The sequence below is a fragment of the Electrona antarctica genome (genome assembly GCF_951216825.1).
Source record: "Electrona antarctica genome assembly, chromosome: 19".
Taxonomy (NCBI): domain Eukaryota; kingdom Metazoa; phylum Chordata; class Actinopteri; order Myctophiformes; family Myctophidae; genus Electrona; species Electrona antarctica.
In genome coordinates this window covers 20,995,576-21,018,191 of record NC_136800.1, presented here as the reverse complement: position 1 = coordinate 21,018,191, position 22,616 = coordinate 20,995,576, and the positions used below count along the sequence as shown (strand labels likewise).

The 22,616-nt window shown below is 42.7% G+C and overlaps 1 protein-coding gene across 1 annotated transcript in view; it reads left to right on the top strand.

The window, feature by feature from the left end:
* LOC306942926 (netrin-G1-like) overlaps positions 1-22,616 on the top strand; it is a gene marked incomplete at its 5' end in the record, with an annotated part of 98,237 nt that overhangs the window by 61,762 nt on the left and 13,859 nt on the right. The window contains one exon of the mRNA XM_079529112.1: positions 8,756-8,928. Within this exon, the coding sequence (XP_079385238.1) occupies positions 8,756-8,928 (173 nt within the window). The remainder of the gene's footprint in view (positions 1-8,755; positions 8,929-22,616) is intronic.

The following is a 22,616-nucleotide window of genomic DNA, read 5'->3' as shown; positions in this document are numbered from 1 at the left end:
GGCCAGCACAGTCCAACATACAAACATCCAGTAGTTGGCCAGCACAGTCCAACATACAAACATCCAGTAGTTAGCCAGCACAGTCCAACATACAAACATCCAGTAGTTGGCCAGCACAGTCCAACATACAAACATCCAGTAGTTAGCCAGCACAGTCCAACATACAAACATCCAGTAGTTGGCCAGCACAAACGTTTAGCTTTACTCTGAACCGTTTTCAACCCTGGCATCCATATTTTGAGCATTGGTGGACATTTCCAAAACAGAATAGCATGCGTTGTGAGCTTGTAGATCAGCTATATATAATAGCATGCGTTGTGAGCTTATAGATCAGCTATATATAATAGCATGCGTTGTGAGCTTATAGATCAGCTATATATAATAGCATGCGTTGTGAGCTTATAGATCAGCTATATATAATAGCATGCGTTGTGAGCTTGTAGATCAGCTATATATAATAGCATGCGTTGTGAGCTTATAGATCAGCTATATATAATAGCATGCGTTGTGAGCTTGTAGATCAGCTATATATAATAGCATGCGTTGTGAGCTTGTAGATCAGCTATATATAATAGCATGCGTTGTGAGCTGGTAGATCAGCTATATATAATAGCATGCGTTGTGAGCTTGTAGATCAGCTATTTCCGCAGAGTGATACCATCGTACGACGGACTAAGTATTAGCATTCATTAATGAGCTTTCCTAAATAGGTTAGTCAGTAATCATTTTTGTCACGGTATTACTTGTGATACTGTGAGTCAATAATACAATTTATTTCTGTCCCATTTCAAAACAGAATGACTAAAGTATATGCCTATTACCTACCTACGCTATCCACACACACACACACACACACACACACACACACACACACACACACACACACACACACACACACACACACACACACACACACACACACACACACACACACACACACACACTCACTACTGCATGTGCAATAATGTGACTCAATTCCCAGTAGAAACATGATGTCCCAGTTGAAGTCCGTTTCAATTCATTCTCCGTCTGCCCTGTAGCCTACTAGACTCATTTAGGCTTTTCACAGCACAGTGTCTCCATCACCAAATATGTATTTTCCTTGACAGCGTGAGTTCACTGTGATGTACTCTGTACCGTTGAGGTATTTTACAATAAATGACAGTTGGTGCGTGTCACTCTCTGCTCAGGATTTCATAAATGACCTCTGGGATACATTGCTGAACATGTGACAGAGATTATTACACATGGGCCCTTATTTATTTTAATACACTGTAATGGATTTTATTACACTTAACTCATTTTGGGCGGGAACCCCTTTTGGTGTTTCAAGCAACATTAATATGCAATCAGGCAGCATAAGTAGATTGCATGTGTTAGATTTTAATGAACGACTATAGTGATTATTGAAGTAGTACTACAATTATTTCATTTGCAATCCACATGTTATTATATTATGAGATATGACCTCTTATTAAGAGTATTTTTTTCAATATTCAACTTAATATGAAATGGTAAAGGGTATTTAGTCCGTCAGTAGCCTATTATATAATGGACTATGGGAAATGCTTAAACAAAACAAAAACGCTTAAACAAAACACACAATATATATGCCTTTGTGTCATTTTTACACTTTTAAATAAAAGAGGTTGAAGAGGCCGTGAGAAGAGGAACAGAGATTACATTCAGACACACACAGTTCTAACTACGATAGTTAAAAACGGCTGCGTCATTCCTCCCAGCATGTTACTTATAGAGAGCTTTCTTCTTAACAAGTTCTGTGCTCCGTCTTCTCCTTTGAGCCGAGCGTGTCTTGAATACAGGGATTTGCGCCGGCTGTCACAAAGGAGAAATGTCATGTTGGACATGGAGGGCCTGTCAGCGCTGCGTGAAACAGCCCCCAGAGGAACCAAGGTTAGGCAGGAAGTACACGCCACGGAGACGAGGCGTACCGCACCAGAGCTGTCTTCTTCAAACTGTCAGCCAGCCCCTTCAGCTCAACTTACTTTCACACACGCACACTTGATTTGGTTCATACGGTTTGTTTCGCGGCTTGCTGTCTGCAGACTCGTGGACCAGAATGAAGGTTGCTTGCATGCTGGGAGAATTAGAATCGTATATATTTTTAAAAATGTTCTCCTTAATTAATAATAAATGCGCAGAGGGAGATGTCTTAGTCGCACTGGCGTAGAGATGACTTCCACTTCAAATTCAACTTCAACTGAACTTTTTCGTGGTTGTTGTGTTTTGTACTACAGCTCACAGCATTTTGCAATTTGTCAAGACAAAAGTTACACGGGTAAACAACAGTGAAAGAAGTAACAAGGAGAGCCAAGTCAAACAAGCAGAAGGCACAATGTCAAGTAGTAGCACAGCAGCAGTATAGTTAGTGTGTACTGTATTGTATATTATTTTCTGTAGCTCATTCTGGTGTAGGGATGACAGGAAAGATAGAAGGAATTGTACAATATACTATACAATACTGTATTGTACGATCAAACTCTATATCGCTGATGTGGTGCTGCAAAAGCATCAGACTGACTTCAATGAACATCCATGTGTACCTAGTTACGGACGAGTTGACTGAGTTGCATGACACATTTGTGTAATTATCACAAATATCACGCCAACTATCTTACAATAAAATTCACGGAATCTGGATTCAGCATACGGTATATATAATGCACAGTACACATGCAGTGGATGCTATCCTCACACACTATGGTCCTCATTCACAACGGCGTTTACGCCAGAGTGTAACGGAAGCGTATACAGATACTAAATATCATCGTATTTCTCTGTCCGATCACGCTGCGATTTGCTCCCGTCTTATTCAGGGAAGCTGGTGTAATCACTTCATTTGTGCGGATCGCAGAGTGTAGCCTTTCCGCATTTTTCCCAAGCGATTCGCCTGGTGTCGCCTGGTTAGAACGCCCATCCCACACCATATAAGGCAACAGGAAATATCGAAATACGTCATCTGAAGAGAGTCGACCTGCCTGTCCCAGCCCTGACCATGTTCTATAGAGGCACCATTGAGAGCATTCTCACTTACTGTTTTACCTCCTGGTATGGAAACAGCACAGCTGAGGAGAGAAAACAGCTGGACAGGACGGTGAGAACAGCTAGTAGGATCATCGGTGCCTCGCTGCCCTCCCTGGCAGACATGTACAAGCAGAGGTGCATGAGAAGAGCAACTGGCATCATTGAGGATGCCACCCACCCCTCTCACAGCCTGATCTCCCTTATGCCATCTGGGAAACGGTACAGGAGCATCAGTGCCAGGACGGAAAGGATGCGGAGCAGCTTCTTTCCACAGGCAATCAGACTCTTGAATTCCAGTATCCCTGGCAGATAGGCCATGAACTGATGACATGAACTCTATGTTCCGTCTTTAAATGTTTTTCTTATTCTATTTATCTTTTTTATGGACTTCTGTAGTTTTTTAGGACTTATTTATATTCAGAGTGTTGTCTTTGCACTTGATATTTTATTATTGTATGAGCCTGTGCTGTCTCTTAACTAGGAGAAATGTAATTTCGTTTTTTTTCTGCTGCTGCAGTTGGAAAGAATGACAAATAAAGCAATCTTGAATCTTGAATCTTGAATAGCCTGCACCGGGCTTTAAATTATATACAACAGCCGCGATGAGCTTGTAGAGCAGTTAATTTTGACAGGCGGGTCTCTGCATGGACAGATCTTCAAGCAAACAGCGCAAGTTTTGTATATAATTATAAACGAAACTTGCCAACTTGGCACGCATTGCTTCACTCCTTGTTAAATGTCAGAACGTTAATAAGTTAACTGATGTTACAGTTACTTTCACATAATGAGAAAGAAGTTAATTTGTATTGTTCACCACACAACCAAATGCTATATTAAAACTCGGCAATGATAAAAGGCCCTATTGATTAGTCTACTGCGGTGATTGATTCCCTGCCCTGCACTGTCGGATTTGGAAAGCAAATATATCCGGACATGCATGGACACAGGACATATTTTCTTTCTTTTTTTTCTTGTGGGATTTGGACTTAAGGCTATATTTCATCCGACCCAACTACGTTGTATGTTTCCTCAGCTGCAGGTAAGAGTTGGCTATTCTGTGTGGCGTCCGCATGTGATCAATATACATATTATAAATTAATACCACGACGCAAATGGAGGCAGATAGGTGCTTGCAGCAAATGCATTTAGGCCTACGTGAAACTTTAATTGGCTGAGTCTCTGTCAACATGCTGATCAGCGAGTTACAGTGGTAATAATAATCATCATCAACAGCCTTTCTTGTCTGTCTGTCCGTCATGTTTGTGAACAAGCGCGAGTGGAGGTGAGCTGGCTTAAAACTATGATATGACTGGCCGACTTTCAAACACGCTGATGCCATTCATTCAAATAGGCTAATGTGGTCTTCTATTTTTTATATAGGGCTAATCCCCCCCCCCCCCCCACACACACACACACACACACGCACCGACAGTCAGACTGACTCAAAGGAGCTCCATAACGAAACAATTTAAATAGGCCTATACTGCAGACATTACTACACTAAACAACGTTGGATTCGTACAGTGCAGAATGCAGATAAGTGTATGTTCTTATTATAATTGTGAGTTTGTTTTTTAACATGCAGCGCGAGTCCGCGAGACTGCGAGAGCCGATCTACAAGCTCACAGCGCGTTGCACTGCGAGTAGAAAGCTGTCAAGTGAGCAGCGCAATCGCGCATGCTAGAAATATCCTAATAAATAAATAAAAAAGGTGTCGGGCTTGCAGGGGCAGTTTCTGTATGGCACTCTAGGCTAACCTGCCTCTAGAATGCATGCATTTAGGCATACAAGTGATACTTGGCTTTTATATAGGCTATATTTTTTTTATGTGCGACCAATGTTGGGGACACATGCCTACATATTTTATCTGAGATTTGGGGACTTTTAATTGATTCAGCATGAAGACTAAAGCCTTCTTAATAAATCTACGCAAGCCGTACACGACCATGAGAGGTGGCGCAGCTTTCAGCGGAATTTCCGACCAACCCACGTCACCGTCAAGTTCACGTTCAAGTTCATGAATTCCCACGTAATGTGGGAATCCACGTAAATGCCTGTCCGCTCACGCTCCGCTCACGTAACGTCACTTTATGAGCGTAAACGCCGTTGTGAATGAGGACCTATATCTTACACCTAAACTGTACACCTTTCGGCTGTACAGTTTGTAGCACAAGCTTGTAAATAAACTGAGAGACCCTTTCGTTGTACCGTTTGTAACAAAAGCTTGAAAATATCTAAGACCCACACGGAAGAAAAGTCTTTACTTTTGGGGTAAAATCTCCCCCCCCCCCCCCCCGTGTGTGTGTGTGTGTGTGTGTGTGTGTGTGTGTGTGTGTGTGTGTGTGTGTGTGTGTGTGTGTGTACTGTATATACTGTTATATTTTTAAAGGAGAACATTTAAAATGATGAAGGTCACCGCCAACTGCAGCAATTACACCAAAAATTGGTTCAGGCCTGTGTGATGTTATGTGTAGTCTAACAATGACCTCAAATCTCTCTCTCTCTCTCTCTCTCTCTCTCTCTCTCTCTCTCTCTCTCTCTCTCTCTCTCTCTCTCTCTGTCTCTCTCTCTCTCTCTTGCACAGACTGTATGCACGCACGCACAGACTGTATGCACGCACGCACGCACGCACGCACGCACGCACGCACGCACACACACCATTTCTCCAATGGTGCGGTCATCTCATTAAGAGAGTAACATTTAGAGCCCCGTGTGAAGATAAGGAGGATAGGTCTGGATCATCTCTTCTGCTCACGAGGGAGGGTCACCTGTTTGGATAATGGATAATACCCACTGCTAGTGGGCCGAGAATCAGGGATAAAAGGTCATTAAAACTTTTATGAAGCGCTTTTGTAATTAAGCCTGATTTATACTTAGTTGCACGCCAGTGGTGCACACCGCAAATAGTCTACCAGCTCACAACACCTCGCTTCGCGGCACAGCGAGGTGAGCTTGTATATCGACTAACTTCGGTACATAAACCTGGCCTTACAGACAGTTCCCATTCGAAAGGGGCTGGACGCATGGGGACCCTCGACAACCCCCCCCCCCCCCCCCCCCCCCCTCCTGTGAGAGGAGGGACTGGGGGAACCTCTCTGATTTCAATATGACAATGCCAACGGCAAAAGCATCGCTTTCCCCAGAGTTCCCCCGCGTCCACTGCTGTATCCTCCACTCCATCAGCACCAGATGATCCAGATTTTTCCTGGTTTTTAATTAAGTGGAAGGTCAAATCGCACCGCTCTTGACTTCGGGGAACGGCTGCATGTCTGCTGCGGCAGAGGAAGCTACGCGCCCCAGCCATTAATTTTATGGAGCGCAGGGCTTTTAATTGATTAAAAAGTTAAGGGCTGTGGGGAACGCTAACTGAGGGGCACTCTTGCGTTTAGTTTTGACTTGTACAGGTTCATTCTCTACAGTGGAGAACACTTCAGGGAGGATTTTCTTATTTAAATGGTATTCATCCAATTAAATGCTTTTTTTGTTAAAACAGAAAAGAAAGCACATGCACTGTTGTTTTGAATTGCCTTCTAATTTCATGTTCATCTTTACTGTATGTGTTTTGTCATTCCTGGAACCTGTTTAAGAGCCATTGAATAGTTCAAAGCTATATAGGCCTCATCGTACTGTGCAATTTGTATGAATGTTCTTTGGAAAACCAATTTAGGTGGTTATCAATGAACACTACAGCCACAAATTACATTTGTGCTGTTGTTGAAAATCCCCTCATGGGGAGATACACTTATAAGATACACTTAATATAATTTAAAAAAAAAACAACAACAACACAAAAAATCTAGAGAAAGGCGGTTTCCTCCCGACAGCAACAATATATATCAGCAATTTTTGGCAAAGAGAAACAAGCACTCAAAGTAGAGTTGTAACTCAAGACTAGAGGGTTCAAGACAGTGGTTAACATGCAGGATTCGCTCGCGCAGTGATGCATCGATAGAGCAGCCTGTAGTTGACCTTGTTCCTACCACCAATCTATCATTAAACGAGAGCTATCACCGAGGCCAGGAAGTCAATTAGGATGGATGCATTTCTGACTGCTCACGCAATTCCTCCATGTCACGTGAGGCCACTGGGGGGGTGGGGAGGTTTCGGCACACGGCAAACCGATCCCCGCCGATTAGGTCGCGGAGCGGCAGAAACCCTGCTCTCGGAAGCGGCGTGCGTGGTAAAAACAAACATGGAAGCAAAGCGACGTGAAACACTGAGCCCACCGGACACCTCGGGGGACGTCTAATGTGTCCACATCACTCGATAGTCCCCTGTAGCAAACCTCCTCACTCCGCCCTGCCCCCGCCCTGCCACCACCCAACTGTTTCATCATCCCTCACCCCCACCCCCCTCGCCACCAATCTCAGCCACCGAAGAAACCGAGGTCACTGGTTGTAACCTTACGGCTCCACGGGAGCAAAAATCAAATAACAGAGAAGTATATTTGGAACGTATATGGAATATGAAACCGCCACTTCTCAGATGACAATAAACAGAGGCATATTCCTCCTTGCGGTTCTTCTCCCCTCCCTTATTGGCGGTAGGAGACAATAGACTGACACACAGTAGCTCCTAAACAGTTGGGTATTTAGGTTATACCCCCACCCACTACATGCAATTCACAAGCTGTCCATCCATCCGAGGTTGTAGGCCCCTGTCCGTCCACGTAAGTGAGCCTCAATCACTTTTCCGAGCGAAATACGGACGAAGTGCAGAGCGGGGCTTGTTTCCCTCTGTCAAAAAACAGGCGGTTTTGGTTTGAGTGTCGAGAAGCGCCGTTCTTCTCTCCTGTCAGACGCTTCTGTCAGGTCTGCCGGAGTCGTTCGTCTAATAAACCACATAAAGCAAGTGCAACAGCCAGTAACCAAATAGGGCCTCAAATAGGGCCTTGCTACATGTCAGAGCGACTTTGAGTAGAGTAAGAGAGCAGACGTGAGAGACAGACTTATTGTGTGTGTGTGTGTGTGTGTGTGTGTGTGTGTGTGTGTGTGTGTGTGTGTGTGTGTGTGTGTGTGTGTGTGTGTGTGTGTGTGTGTGTGTGTGTGTGCGCGCGTACATGCATGCTTTTTTTGTGGTGACCAAAAGACCCCACAAGTTGTGTAAAACCAGTGAGATTGCTAGAGTTTGGATTACAATTTGGACAATATTTGTGTTTAGATTTGGGTTAAGATTTGTCATTTAGGGGCAAGGTTTAGGGTTACGGGTTAAGATTGCCATTTTGTGATTGCCCCAGAAAGATAGTAAGTTGTATGTGTCTGCGCTTGCATGTGTGCGTGCGTGCATGCAAGTCAGAAAGAGACTCATTCTCAAACTATTAACTCTCTATCAGCTCTCTGTTTTGGTGCTCAATTAGTGAATGTACAGAGCTCCTTTCATTTGGATCATAGAGTGGCGAGTGTGACCTCATTCGCTTCGCTGTCCTCTCCACGGGGGTGAGCGACAAATGAGCCCCTTGTTTTTCTTTAAAAAGGGAGAGCCTATAATGAAGCTTTGAGGCACCATCCAAGTCACACAACACAGCCAGGATTTCAATGTACCTCCTTCAAATGCGTGAAAGTTACAAACCCATGATGATGACATGGAAACAAGGACAGGCCATCTGTGTGTTGTAATCCACCCCCCCGTTGGAAGTTATTGATTGTTTTGAATTCATACGGATGCCTATTCATGCCCCGCCCCGCTTTCATCGCTATCTCCCCTCTCTCAGGTGCAAGTGCAACCTGCACGCCAACAGCTGTGTGTTTGACAAGGGGAAGCTGGGCTGCGAGTGCGAACACAATACCACAGGGCCGGACTGCGGCCGCTGCAAGAGGCACTACCACGGCAGAGCCTGGAGCGTGGGGTCCTACCTGCCCATACCCAAAGGAACGGCAAATATATGTGAGTGTCCTCAATTTAACTCAGAGAGAGTGCATACATACAGAGAGTGTATACTCTCAGCAAGACAAATGGGTAAATGAATAATGAGGGTTGTGTAAATAAGACCTGAGAAGTGGCAGAGATGCAGGATTTGGCTTAAGAAGGAATGCGTGCATTCAAATAAAATGACAAAGAAATTGTGTTGAATGCTCAGTGTAGCCTATGGTTTAATAATAACAGATGTTGTTCAGTTGCTGTTGATGAACCTAAACAAACAAACAAACAAACAAACAAACAAACAAACAAACAGACAGACAAACACGCATGAAATAGACTAGAGTACATCTGATAAACATTATAAACCTCATTGAAAAAAATAAATTGAATAAATAAAATAGAATCAGAACCAACGTTCCTTTTTTTCTTATTCAGTTTTTAGTTTTCCAACTCTGGCAGTGAGCCTACAGTAATATACGACGGTAGACGTGCAGTCAGGCTTGAGGACAGAGAGCTGATTTAATTCAGGTATATTCGGGCCCATGCAGGAAATATTGTTTCCCAGTCATTCCACTCTGATGGTTTTCCAACGAGCTCAGTGAGGTGAGATTGAAGACAGGGGGAGTTGATGTAATCCCAGCATTCTTTTGCCCAAAGAAAAAAGCACAGTTTCCCATCATGTATCTTGCACGGAAAAAGCTCTCTCATTGAGCCCACTGTGGAGATACAGCAGGTTTAGGGTCTCCGCTGTGAGCTAAGTACGGGGACTTAGTACCACGCAGGTGTTTTTGTGCCCAGAGTTTCAGGGAGACTCTGAAAGGCAGAGTCAGTCAGAGGCAGCAGCATGGGTCTACTTGTTCTTAGGAACAACAGCAGGCTGATGTCCGTATATACTGTAGTACACACATATATATTGCATGGAAGAAGAGCTTTTTTCCCCCTAAATTGTAATTTGTTCAGACTGCAGGTCAATACAGTCTGTTTCTCAAATACGATCTGTAGGACTGACTGTCCACACTATTATTTGCAGTCAGATTGTGGATTTGTGTATTCAGACATCGTCGACCTACGTATCTGCATTGGTTTCTGTGGTGGTAATGCTGTAATAGGCGTGAGTAATGCTTAACGCACACTCTGTCGTCTGAGGGTACCTCTCAACGGAAACAGACGATCTACAAGCACATTGAAACAGACGATCTACAGTACAAGCACATTGAAACAGACGATCTACAGTACAAGCACATTGAAACAGACGATCTACAAGCACATTGAAACATACGATCTACAAGCACATTGAAACAGACGATCTACAGTACAAGCACATTGAAACAGACGATCTACAGTACAAGCACATTGAAACAGACGATCTACAAGCACATTGAAACAGACGATCTACAAGCACATTGAAACATACGATCTACAGTACAAGCACATTGAAACAGACGATCTACAAGCACATTGAAACAGACGATCTACAAGCACATTGAAACAGACGATCTACAAGCACATTGAAACAGACGATCTACAAGCACATTGAAACAGACGATCTACAAGCACATTGAAACAGACGATCTACAAGCACATTGAAACAGACGATCTACAAGCACATTGCGGATCTGCTATTTTCAGCAAGCAATACTGTTGAATGGCAGAGTTTAAATCAGGCCTCAGTGTCCAAAGTGTCCAGACACATCTTTATTTGATTTGATTTGAATTGCATTTCGCCACACATTTCGAAAAAAAACTCTATTTCCATGTGTTTCAGTGTGTTCAGTGTGTTTCAGTGTGTTCAGACTTGAGAAAACCAATCTGATTCCAATTTTGATCAAATGTTTCTTTGTGGTAGCCTACCATTTGCCCAAAAGCCACTTTCTCACACATAACAGTCCACAACTACAGGCCTCCACTTGCACAGATGTTATTCTTCTTTCCATGCCGCAGTAATGAAAGTGCATGATTACTGAGTTTACTCTGAATATATTACAGTTCTTCATTTACTACTTTAATTGCATAATCAGCTGACAGATGGGATAAGTAAATATGCTGTCCAGGGCTTATGGTTCATGAAAAACATAAAATAATGTGGTTCAGTCTAAAAAAAATATTAGTCATTTATTAATTGTGCATGTATAATCAATGGGCCTCATGCGCCAACCGTTCCTAAGAAGTTCTTAAGAGGAAATTTGTTCTTAGACCCACTTAGGAAGTTTTTAAGAAGGTTTTGGGATCCCTCAATCTTTTCTTAGCTGTGATTTGTTCGTAGGTAAGAACAGAATCTACGCACACTGTGGAGCACTCTGAGGGTGCCTTTTTCATTCTTAAGTGCAATCTGAAAACATAAAGGGAAAACAGCGCCATCTGCATGATGCTCAAAGTTTGGTCTGAGGACCTCAAGGGGTCCTTGAGGAAGTTCCAGGCAGTCCACAGCAAAATATGGAATATTTTACCACTTTAATCCCATTTTATACTTTGAAAATAGCCAATATACAAACTCACAAACGCGTCCCATTACTGCCCATTTTGAGCTTGTAGATCGGCTATTTTCAAAACATTTTGATAAATCTTCAAAACATTACCCTAGCAGAAAATATTTTCATATGGGGGTCTGCAGAATGCATGTCAATTTGGGGGTCCTTGACATGAAAACGTTTGAGAACCACTGGTTTAGAGTTCACAACCCAACCCAAACAAACGCACCATACCCACCACATAACCCCCCACCCCCCCCAGTTGACTATTGTGAGATAAATAATAAAATACATTCATGAATATTGAAAATATTAAAATATTGAAATATTGAAAATGTGAAAATTTCTGTTCACTTCAGTACCTCCACAGTATTATTGATTTTTAATGTTTGGAGTCTGGTGTTCCACCATATTTAGACTTTAGTTTAGGTATTCTTGACTTCACTCAACTTTATTTCTATGTGTGAGGTCCTGTGAGCTGCAATCACACACAGGTGTGACTGCAGGCAAGGCCATGGAGTCATGCAAAACTACACCCACCTGGGTGAACACAGGTAGGAAAGTGAATTCCCAATGCCTTATATGGGATTGGTGGGGCGGTTCCCTATGGTAATTAGGATGCTAATTAGGATATGTGGGGCGTCTACCTATGATAATTTGAATGAACTGGCACACCCCTTCAAGTTACGAGGATTTGGATTCATCATCATAAGAACATGCTTACGAACAATTCTGCCTACTTAAGAACGTTTCATGAATCTGACTGGACTTCTCTTAGGAATTCACTTAGGAAGAAATGTAAGAGGAAAAGTTAGGAACTTATTGGCGCATGAGGCCCATTAAGCTGTAATGTGCAGCATGCATAATGACAGGATTCTGAACGGAATGATAAACTTAAGTAATATATCATATCAAATGGAATTGGCCTTGACTTAATTGATTTCATATTTAAAGTTGATTTGCAGAGGTGATTAATGTGGCTCTATTCTGGACCAAAAGAAAAGAAAGGAAAGGGAATGATGTGGCTCTATTCTGGACCAAAAGAAAGGAAAGGAAAGGGAATGATGTGGCTCTATTCTGGACCAAAAGAGAAGAAAGGAAAGGGAATGATGTGGCTCTATTCTGGACCAAAAGAGAAGAAAGGAAAGGGAATGATGTGGCTCTATTCTGGACCAAAAGAAAGGAAAGGAAAGGGAATGATGTGGCTCTATTCTGGACCAAAAGAAAGGAAAGGAAAGGGAATGATGTGGCTCTATTCTGGACCAAAAGAAAAGAAAGGAAAGGGAATGATGTGGCTCTATTCTGGACCAAAAGAAAAGAAAGGAAAGGGAATGATGTGGCTCTATTCTGGACCAAAAGAAAGGAAAGGAAAGGGAATGATGTGGCTCTATTCTGGACCAAAAGAAAGGAAAGGAAAGGGAATGATGTGGCTCTATTCTGGACCAAAAGAAAGGAAAGGAAAGGGAATGATGTGGCTCTATTCTGGACCAAAAGAAAAGAAAGGAAAGGGAATGATGTGGCTCTATTCTGGACCAAAAGAGAAGAAAGGAAAGGGAATGATGTGGCTCTATTCTGGACCAAAAGAAAGGAAAGGAAAGGGAATGATGTGGCTCTATTCTGGACCAAAAGAAAGGAAAGGAAAGGGAATGATGTGGCTCTATTCTGGACCAAAAGAAAAGAAAGGAAAGGGAATGATGTGGCTCTATTCTGGACCAAAAGAGAAGAAAGGAAAGGGAATGATGTGGCTCTATTCTGGACCAAAAGAGAAGAAAGGAAAGGGAATGATGTGGCTCTATTCTGGACCAAAAGAGAAGAAAGGAAAGGGAATGATGTGGCTCTATTCTGGACCAAAAGAGAAGAAAGGAAAGGGAATGATGTGGCTCTATTCTGGACCAAAAGAGAAGAAAGGAAAGGGAATGATGTGGCTCTATTCTGGACCAAAAGAAAAGAAAGGAAAGGGAATGATGTGGCTCTGGAGCACCGCGTAGAAGCGCTGTGGGTCAAATGTGGATGTCGGTCTTCCTGTGACCAGCTTACATCAGTCCGATATGACGCCAGTGTATTACAGGGTTTCTCAAAGTATAGGTTCCGTGGTACCCTAGGGTTCTGTGACACAAGTCAGGGGTGCCTCAGCATTTATTTATTTATCGCTTCAATGTAATCACTTAGACCCTCTGAGTGAAACGGACCATTGCACTGTACTTGATGTGTTCTTTTTCTATCTACACTTTTTCCAACATTCACCAAAAATATCAGCTCACAACGAGCTTGTATATGATTCCAGATTTGGCCAATGTTTCAGCACTATGACAGCTTCATTGACTTCCATTATAACGTTAAATCTATCAAAAAGTTATTTTAATCAAATCATATTATTAATCAAATCATATTATTATTTGATCAAAAACAGGTTAACTGCTATTGGGTAACTAGTGAATACAAATGTGGTTGCATATTGGTCTGTATGGTATGTATGTGATATTAGCTACAGACAGACTGCATCTATGAGAGAGATAGATGGCTAGTCTCTCTCTTGCAGAGACACGCGTGCTCTGTAAAAATATATACTGTATATACAGCATAATCAATATAATAATCACTATGCCTCAGGGTTCCAAAAAGATTTCTTTCCCCTTATCAAGAATCCCTAAGCAGAGTCACACTACAGCAGAGCTACCACATCAGACACCTATATTAGATCCTATTGATTTCAACATTATTTGTATAGATCAGGCATAAGCAGAGGTCTGATGGAAAGAGATGGCGCTGTCAAAGATAGTTCGCCAATCCTCAGTATATCTCTGTAATAACTAATATCTATGAACCCATCACAATTTGTTGCCTGAAAAAAGGGCACGTTACCGCATGTAGTCGCTGCTTGCTGAGAGAGATCATAAAGTGTAGCTGTGTTCATCTCAGTGTTAGTTTTGACAGCAGATTTCATTTAGTTTTAGTCATATTTTAGTCATCTGAAAAGTTTCATTTTTAGTCTAGTTTTTGTTGACTAAATATCATAAGATTTTGTCTTTTGGCAGCTAGGCCTTGAGTGACTGATTTTACACTTGGTTGCATGCATGCATTGCATGCGCTTTAACGCGACACATTGTGAACTTGTAGATCTGCTATTTTCAGAGCACAACACCCGAGTGCAAACAAACATAACACTTGTCTTTTAGTTCTACGGGATCTCTTCTCCACTCGTCCTTCCCTAACGTTTTAGTCTAGTTTTTATTTGTTGACGAAATTGTCAATCTAATTTGTCTTATTTTAAGGCATCATTAGTTTTTATTTTGTTTTTGTGAATGCAAAATGGTGGTCGACGAACAGTCATAGTTTTAGTCGACGGAATTAACACTGGCACTGGTTCATCTGTGAGTGGGTTTGTTAGGTCCGGAGAGAGAGAGACGGTACCTGAAAACACAAGTCTTGTGCCAAAAGCTTGAGACTTGACAGCCCCACTAATGATCGTCATTAGCAAAGCAGCCCTGCATGTCTTTTCCTTACCAGCACCTTTTGCTTGTATTGGTGAGGACTTTGCAATATGTCGTCTGAATTTTTCCATACCAATGATATCTCAGCCCAAACCGCACAATGATTCGCCATGCAACTCCTTGCAACCAAACGGTTGCGAGTAATTGCATATGTACGGTAGTTGCATACAACCAGTATCCCCAATGGCAGTTGCAATTGGGAGTTGCATTGGAGTGACATGTCTAAGGGTCTCTTTACATATATACTGTGTGTGTATATATATATTTTTTTTTACATACCTGAGATATGATTTAAGCTGCGTGAGCATAAAGCAGCCACTGCAGTACTGTGCATTATATGCAGCTCTTTAACAAAATGTAACTCTTGAGAGTGTAAAATGAAACCAAATGTGACCAGGTCTGGCAAATAGGCCCTCATCTCCACCAGAGTCATTTTTCCGTTTTTTACAGATTATTAAAGTACAGAATGTAAGCTTTCATATGGACGGTAAGGGTCAATTTGGTTTCATGTTACACTCTCAAGAGTAAAAGATCTATAAGGGTCCATTTGGTTACCAACTCTCCATCATTTAGCCATGGGGACCACCTGGAACCCTCCTGGACCACTGGCGACCACTGGTCCGGGGACCACTGGTTGAGAACCACTTAGTTAAACCATCCAGACTTGGTGAAAAGGAGTTAAGTTGTACTCGCTTGGCCAACATAGCCTATGTTGGCCAATGCCAAAGTGTTTTCAGCTTGTATAGATAGGGTATGGGGTTTGAGTAGTTATAAAGGAAAGTCCGCTTTGGGTAACGGCTTTGCTTCGACAAATATTTGTATATACTTGCACAGAAGTGTCAGTATACATCGCAGGTATCTATGATGTACTGACACTTCTTTTGCCAGTAAAAATATTTTAAAGCTGTTTACGTTTTTATACTGTTGTGTGTCCTGTCTTACACCAGTGACTGGATGTGCAGAGCGTTCCCATTTAAGGACAGTGTGCATGGCATTCAAAATAGGGATGTCATGTTGAAAGTGGCCCCCTGGGGGGCCCCAGGTACCACAGCATCCCCCACTTTGAAAACCCAGTGGCCTTTGTCATACAGCATGTCCTCACTTTAAACAAAACAAGGGTGAAATAATGATAAAAGAAAATCGCCCGACTCAAAGACAAGCATGCATAGCATTCTGTCAGCCTCTTCATAATGGCCTCGCCAAAGCAGAAGGTGCACTTTTGCATTTATCCCCATTTTAATCTTGGACGGGAGTTGAATCACATTTATCAAATCCCATAGCCTGAGGCAGGGGGCTCATTGCCTTAATAAATCTAATACCCCCACGCAGGGATGAGGGGGGGGGGTTCTGGTCTTCTGGACAGCCAGGCGATGCCAGATGGTGTAAGGCAAGGCGAGGCGTGCCCTCGGGCCCCTGGGCTCAGACGCGCTTGGCCCTAGAAGTCGGAGGCTGTACTGTTAGCGGTCTGTCGGGATGGACGTGGCGCTCCTGCAGGCCTCAGATTGATGTGCGGTGTGAATCCTGAGACACGGGGGTTCTGGATCCATTATGGGAGGAGAGATGCAATTGCGCTTTTGATTCACTGATGTTTTGTTGTTCTTCGTTGTCACCGAAGATTCAATTTACTGATGAATGGGAGATTGTAGGCCAGGCGTGTGTGTGTGAGCAGGTGATTGTTGTGCGTCATGGGCACGACTGAGAGTGGGTCGCTTAGAGATATGTGGGGGAATGTGTGTGTGTGTGTGTGTGCGTGCGTGCGTGCGTGCGTGCGTGCGTGCGTGCGTGCGTGCGTGCGTGCGTGCGTGCGTGCGTGCGTGCGTGCGTGCGTGCGTGCGTGCGTGCGTGCGAACTCTAAGGAGATATTGGCTTGATTTCCCCTCGCACCTTTCCTGTGTTATGAGTCTCCCTGCACTGGTGGCACCCATTGTCAGATTGACAGGCCGTTATTAAAAAATCCAACACTCATGGCCGCATCTGCGCTGAACTGATGAAACCGGGGCCTAGCGCCATATCAAAGGCAATATTAGCACTTGTTTGGTGCTGGCATAAAACGCAATAATGTTGCATATGGTGCTGACGTAACAATATTGTTCCCTGGGGGGTGGAGGGGGGACAGGGTGCATAGGGGGGTGCAATGAACACACTTGTGTCACAAATTATTCCCAATTTCCCCACATGAGTGCAGCACTGGCCCGCCCACACCCATAGCATGGCTATTCCTGTAAAAATGTGAAGCCCATATTTCCTACAAGGATATTAAAGATACAGGCACGTCGTATAAAGACAAATTTGCTGAACGTGCAGAATGTAATTACGCCTTGATAGCTTTCATCTGTCATCAAGTCTTCCTCTTTAATCACCAAAGTCGTTTATCACACAGGCAGGTACAGGAAGTTGGCAAGGGGCCATTACATATTCAGGACACTACGCATGCAGATATATGGACGCGTGTGTGTATGACCCTGTCGTCCAAGAAGTCACAGGGCTCAAAATGAAGCTCCCGTATTGCTAGGACTAGCTGTCTCCATGAGGACTAGCTGTCTCCATGAGGACTAGCTATCTCCATGAGGACTAGCTGTCTCCATGAGGACTAGCTGTCTCCATGAGGACTAGCTGTCTCCATGAGAGACAGCTGCGTGTGAGAGACATTCTGAACCAAAGCTAAGGTGTTCCCTCCAGGGAGAAAGAAGGGTGAAGGGAGGAAAAAAAATGTGCAAGTTAGCCGGAGAGTAGAAGAGGAATCACTTCTGGAATTATGTTGACACTCCACTTTGCAGGCGGCGACAATTCATGCCGTATTGCAGAGGACGTTCACAGCTGGTTGGAAGGGCTGGGCCGAGAATCTGTTCAGGCTGCAAAATACATTTGTTTTTCTGGGATGGCAATACTATTGTTTACTGTGCTCTACCATTTCCCAGGCAGGGCAAGTAAAGGTAATGCTCCTGGGGAGCGTCTCTGTGTTTTCTCCTTTAGCTGATTGGTGTGGGTGGGAAAATGTGTTGCTTCGATGCTTCCAGTGGCCTTTTGACTATGACTTTAGCCACTTAACTCTATATACTATTGTTGTACGTCAAATAAATATCTGTTGTCGTGTTGCGTTGTGTTGTTTGTAGATCGGATATTTTCACAAAATGTTAGCTTATTTTTGCTGAATGTTTGCCCAGAATAGGCAAGACAAGGCAGTCAAGACAGTTTCCTTAGTTTAGCACATTTCAACAAGGCAATTCAATGTGCTTTACACAGAACATAAAGCAAAGGAAACATAATTATTACATTATAAAATGATAGGATGCATAACAAAAGAAGTAAACATTATAGATACAGTTACAGTGCAGAAGAGAAGAGGAAAGACAATAGAAAAAAGAAAAATAACTCAATAAAAGGCAACGGCAAACAGAAAGGTCTTTAGTTGTGTTTTTAAATAAATAAGAGTAACGGCAGACGTGCAGTTTTCAGAATAGGGATGCTGTGATTGATGAATGGGTATGGGGAACCGAGAGCATCCTAATTAAACATGATCATGGACCAACGATTCCTCATTTTGTTTACTGAGCTCCCATTTTCCCAAGCAGGAGTGAAAGAGACGGTAATCTCACAACATCTCTGTGCTTTTTCCTCTAGCTGAGGTTGTAGGTGGGTGTGTTTGTTTGACTATCACTTAATGAATGCATGGGGAACAGAGAATTAAACTTAATCATGGACGGACGGTCCCTCATTTCACTAAAGTCACAACAATGGTCTCAGTGAAAAGGCTCAGAAATGGGCAATAATTGTACAGCCAGTTCCAGCTGCTGATGAAAATAACACCAATGAGGGGGTAGGATTGGTTTGAGACGAGCACAGCCAGACACCATGTCATTAATATTTATGTTTCAGACAAAGGGAGCATTATTCAGCTACCTGCACTTGTTCAGAACACAGCATTTGATTTAGATTATTCAAGGTCATTTGCTCCGATGGGGGGGGGGCTCTGGCTACACAGGGCGGCCGCGTGAGTGGAGGAACATTAGATGGATAAGTTGCGATTAGCTAAAGACTACACAGCGGTGCCTTCAACTCACACTGCAATTCTTGCTAACTTGATATTCCCAGGGTTCAATTTGTATAAAAAAAGAAAATCAGAGACAGGGACATTATATTTCAGCATGCCTAATACAGAAAATAAGCGCACAGCTTATACTCTATATATATCAATTTCATTCTAATTGAAATAGAATTCTAAATAATTCATTCTAAATAAAAGATAAAACATCCATAAAACGGACATACAAATGTATGACCAGAGGAGGCATATCAAAAGCAGAGGCATGGTTTTCCCCCCATCCTCGGAGCAAAAACCAGCCCTGCAGGGTGAGAATGCGAGTGAGTGAAAATTAGATGGATATGTTGTGAACTTGTGATTGGTGAAAGGTGCGCCTTCAACTCAAACTGCAATTCTTTCTAAGTTGATATATATTCCCTGTCATCTGCCATCTGCTTTACACCCAGCTAGTACTGTAGGCCTAGCTCTGTTCACTGTTAGATCTCTAGCAAATACATCATTTTGTTAATGATTTCATAGATAATTGTAAGCTTGATTGGACATAAATAGCATATTGTGACACTTATTGAGGCATATATCCACCTGACTGCAGCTTCTGTCATGCAGTAAGACAGGAAAGAATAAACTACTCAGAAAGGTTTAGCTGTAAAAAGGTCGACCATCCTTTCAATATCGTGCCCTGGTGCTTAAAGCTGAACCAGCTGTGCTTTATTATAAGATACACAGGCCGCCGAGGCACAGATCACTATTTCTCCCTGAACCCTGGGCTGACTGCTCCCATTATCACCAAAATATGAGAGAATAATTCCGAATGGAGATTTCAACGTTCACATTAACAACAGTGCTGACTCTGAGGCTATGGAATCTATCGGTAATGTTCCAGTGTCTCATTATGTCTCTGCCTCTGATAACTGCTGTGTGTTTTCCCAGTCGTGTTTTGTCTTACTCTGTAGCCACACACATTAAAGAGTTGCACGGTTCTTAGATGCTGCGTTGCAAAGTGAGTTCACTGAGCGTGTTAGTTGTTTTGATCCGTGTGGTGTGACGCTGCTCCCTGGACAAAATGGTTACCAAAGTACTCAGCCCAAGTACTTAGAATGTTACTCAACTACAAGTGAAAGTTGCTGTCTTGTGTCTGACACCTGCTCTGAACACAGCTTTGATGGATGTGTTCTGCCCCCCTCCCCCCATCAAACAAATGTTTGGTCAAACCATTGAGCTTCCACTGGAAATGCATTGGAGCGGCCATTAAACACAAAACACAAGACCGGTGTCTTGAATGTGTGAATGCAGCCCAGTAAGGGAATATGTCAACCCCACCCCGCTCCCCTCTGCCTCACCCCCTCCTGGTGCTGCGGCCATCTTGGTTCCTAAACACAATGTAAACAATGGGAGCAGGGTGGGGCCGAGAAAGGCCCTTATTAAGGTTCCACGACTAAAGGTTAAAAAGGAGTCATGTGAAAAAACATCACCATGGATAATCAGCGTTATTGTCAGTTTTACCGGTGTAAAAAAGTGTGTGAAATTCTTTTAAAAAAACAAACAAAACAAAGACAGGGAAGAGTAAGGAGATGAAGCAGGAAAAAGAAAGAAAGTTTGAGTGCTTTAGCCACAAAAAGTACAGGCAAAGGCGTTTCTTCTGTGTGGGTCTTATAAGCTTACTATAAGCTTTTGCTACAAAGTGCACCTGCAACCAAAGGGTCTCTTAGCATATTTACACATAGTACCTGAGATAAAATATAAGGTTGATGAGTTGAAGAGGACAGATGGAGAAAAACTGGACTGTAGGCTCACCATAGTATTTACAAGAACTTATAGTTGTGCTGTATGCACTGCAAGAAAGAAATTATTTTTCTAAACTCAACTCAGAAAATAACAGCAATTCTAGAATGGTTTTTCACCACCGATATATTGTTCAAAAACCCTGCCCTTGCCTCTGACCTTCTCTGCCAAGCCTCTTCCACTCTATAGGCCTACGCGAGATGAAATTGTTCAACTGCTGGTGACCTCTGAAAGCTACCTTAAAGCATTGAGAACATTCACTAGCATTTCAAATATGTGGCTACTACACAAATCAAATCAAATCACCTTTATTTATAAAGCACATTTAAAAACTTTGGTACAACCTTGTACCAAAGTGCCGTACAGACATTTCATCAACACCACAGATAGAGAGAACACAGCAAAAGAAAATTACAGACAATAAAAGCACAATTATAAGCAAACTATAAAAAAATATATACTGTACGAGCAAAACTATTCCACTTTCTGTCTTTTGACCCTGTTACTTCTATACTAATTAAGAGGATCTTCAATAGTATTTCCAACACAGTCATAAATAATACATCTCTTGAAATGGGAGTTTTTCCCTTACAAAACTGCTGTTGTGGAACATACAGTATACTAAGCAGTTACATATCAAGCCTCCCCTTTCAAAACAAGATACTGAGAGAATAGTTTTCAATCAAATAAATATATATTTATAACAATCTTCAGGTTTCAGAGCTAATCATAGCACAGAATCTGCTCTCATTAAGTTAGTTTTGATTGATTGATTGATTGATTGATTGATTGATTGATTGATTGATTGTAGATCAAGTTATTTTTGGCAAAGTGGTGTAGAGGGGTAGCCTGACACTCAGTCAGAATTTTCATTTCGTTTCACTTCATTATTCAGACTGAAAGCCCTCCCCACGGCAGCAGTTTCTGGGATGGGCGTTGTCAAAGCGGCAGTCTTCGGCGATTGGTTAATACCAACCAATCAGAATAGTAGGAAAGCAGATGACGTTGTTGTCAATCATGAGGCTATGGCTATATAGCCCGTTTGCTAACCAAACAAACACAGCCAACGAGCGCTACGAGCATGTAAACAAAAGCGGTAAAATATGTCAGATGATGATGTTTATAAAACCTGTCGTTTCTGTAAAGAAACTATTTATCATACGTCGATTTAATAGCCAGATTGATACAGTCGTGAGTCACCGCAGTGGGGGCAGCCATGTTTGTTGTCTGACGCTGTCGAGTAAGGGGGCTGATGTCCAATCATCTGCTGTGAACAGATTTTCGACCGAGACCAACGCGGTCGTGGGGAGGGTCACCAGACCCGAATCGCCAGAACATATTTTCTTAATGGGCATGGCTAGCGATTCAGGGCTGGAGCCAGGCTAGTAGAGGGGAGAAAAGAGCAGATCAAGTACAGGGTCCCCCCCCCCCCCCCCCCCCCCCCCCCCCCCTGGCAGGTATCAAAGTGATGCATTCAATGATTAGAGAGAACACTAACAACCATAGAACAACTTTGACACTTTTATGGCCCATTCAATCAATTCAGTGCACTTTTCCCTTTGAAGTTGAAGAGCCTGCTTATTCTGGGGGTAAACATTTGGGAAGAATAGCAGATCCACAAGCTCACACGTTGCATTGTGAAATGTTGTGAGCTTGAATTGTTTGCTGAAGAGATATAATGTACGTAGACTAGGGAAAAATGGAGCCTATAGGGTTTAAACTGCAGTTTAAACGTGGACATGCCCAAACCTGTGCTACTTTCTGCAACGCCCAAAGTCAATCTCGTGAGATAAAATCTCCAATAGCTTGACTTGAGTATATATTCAACTCAAGTCAAACGGAACTTTGTTCAATTCATAATTCATCCTGTCTAAACCTCCTAGGCATGCCCAAGGTGTTTGTCACTCAGTTGCTCAAGTGAAAATTTCA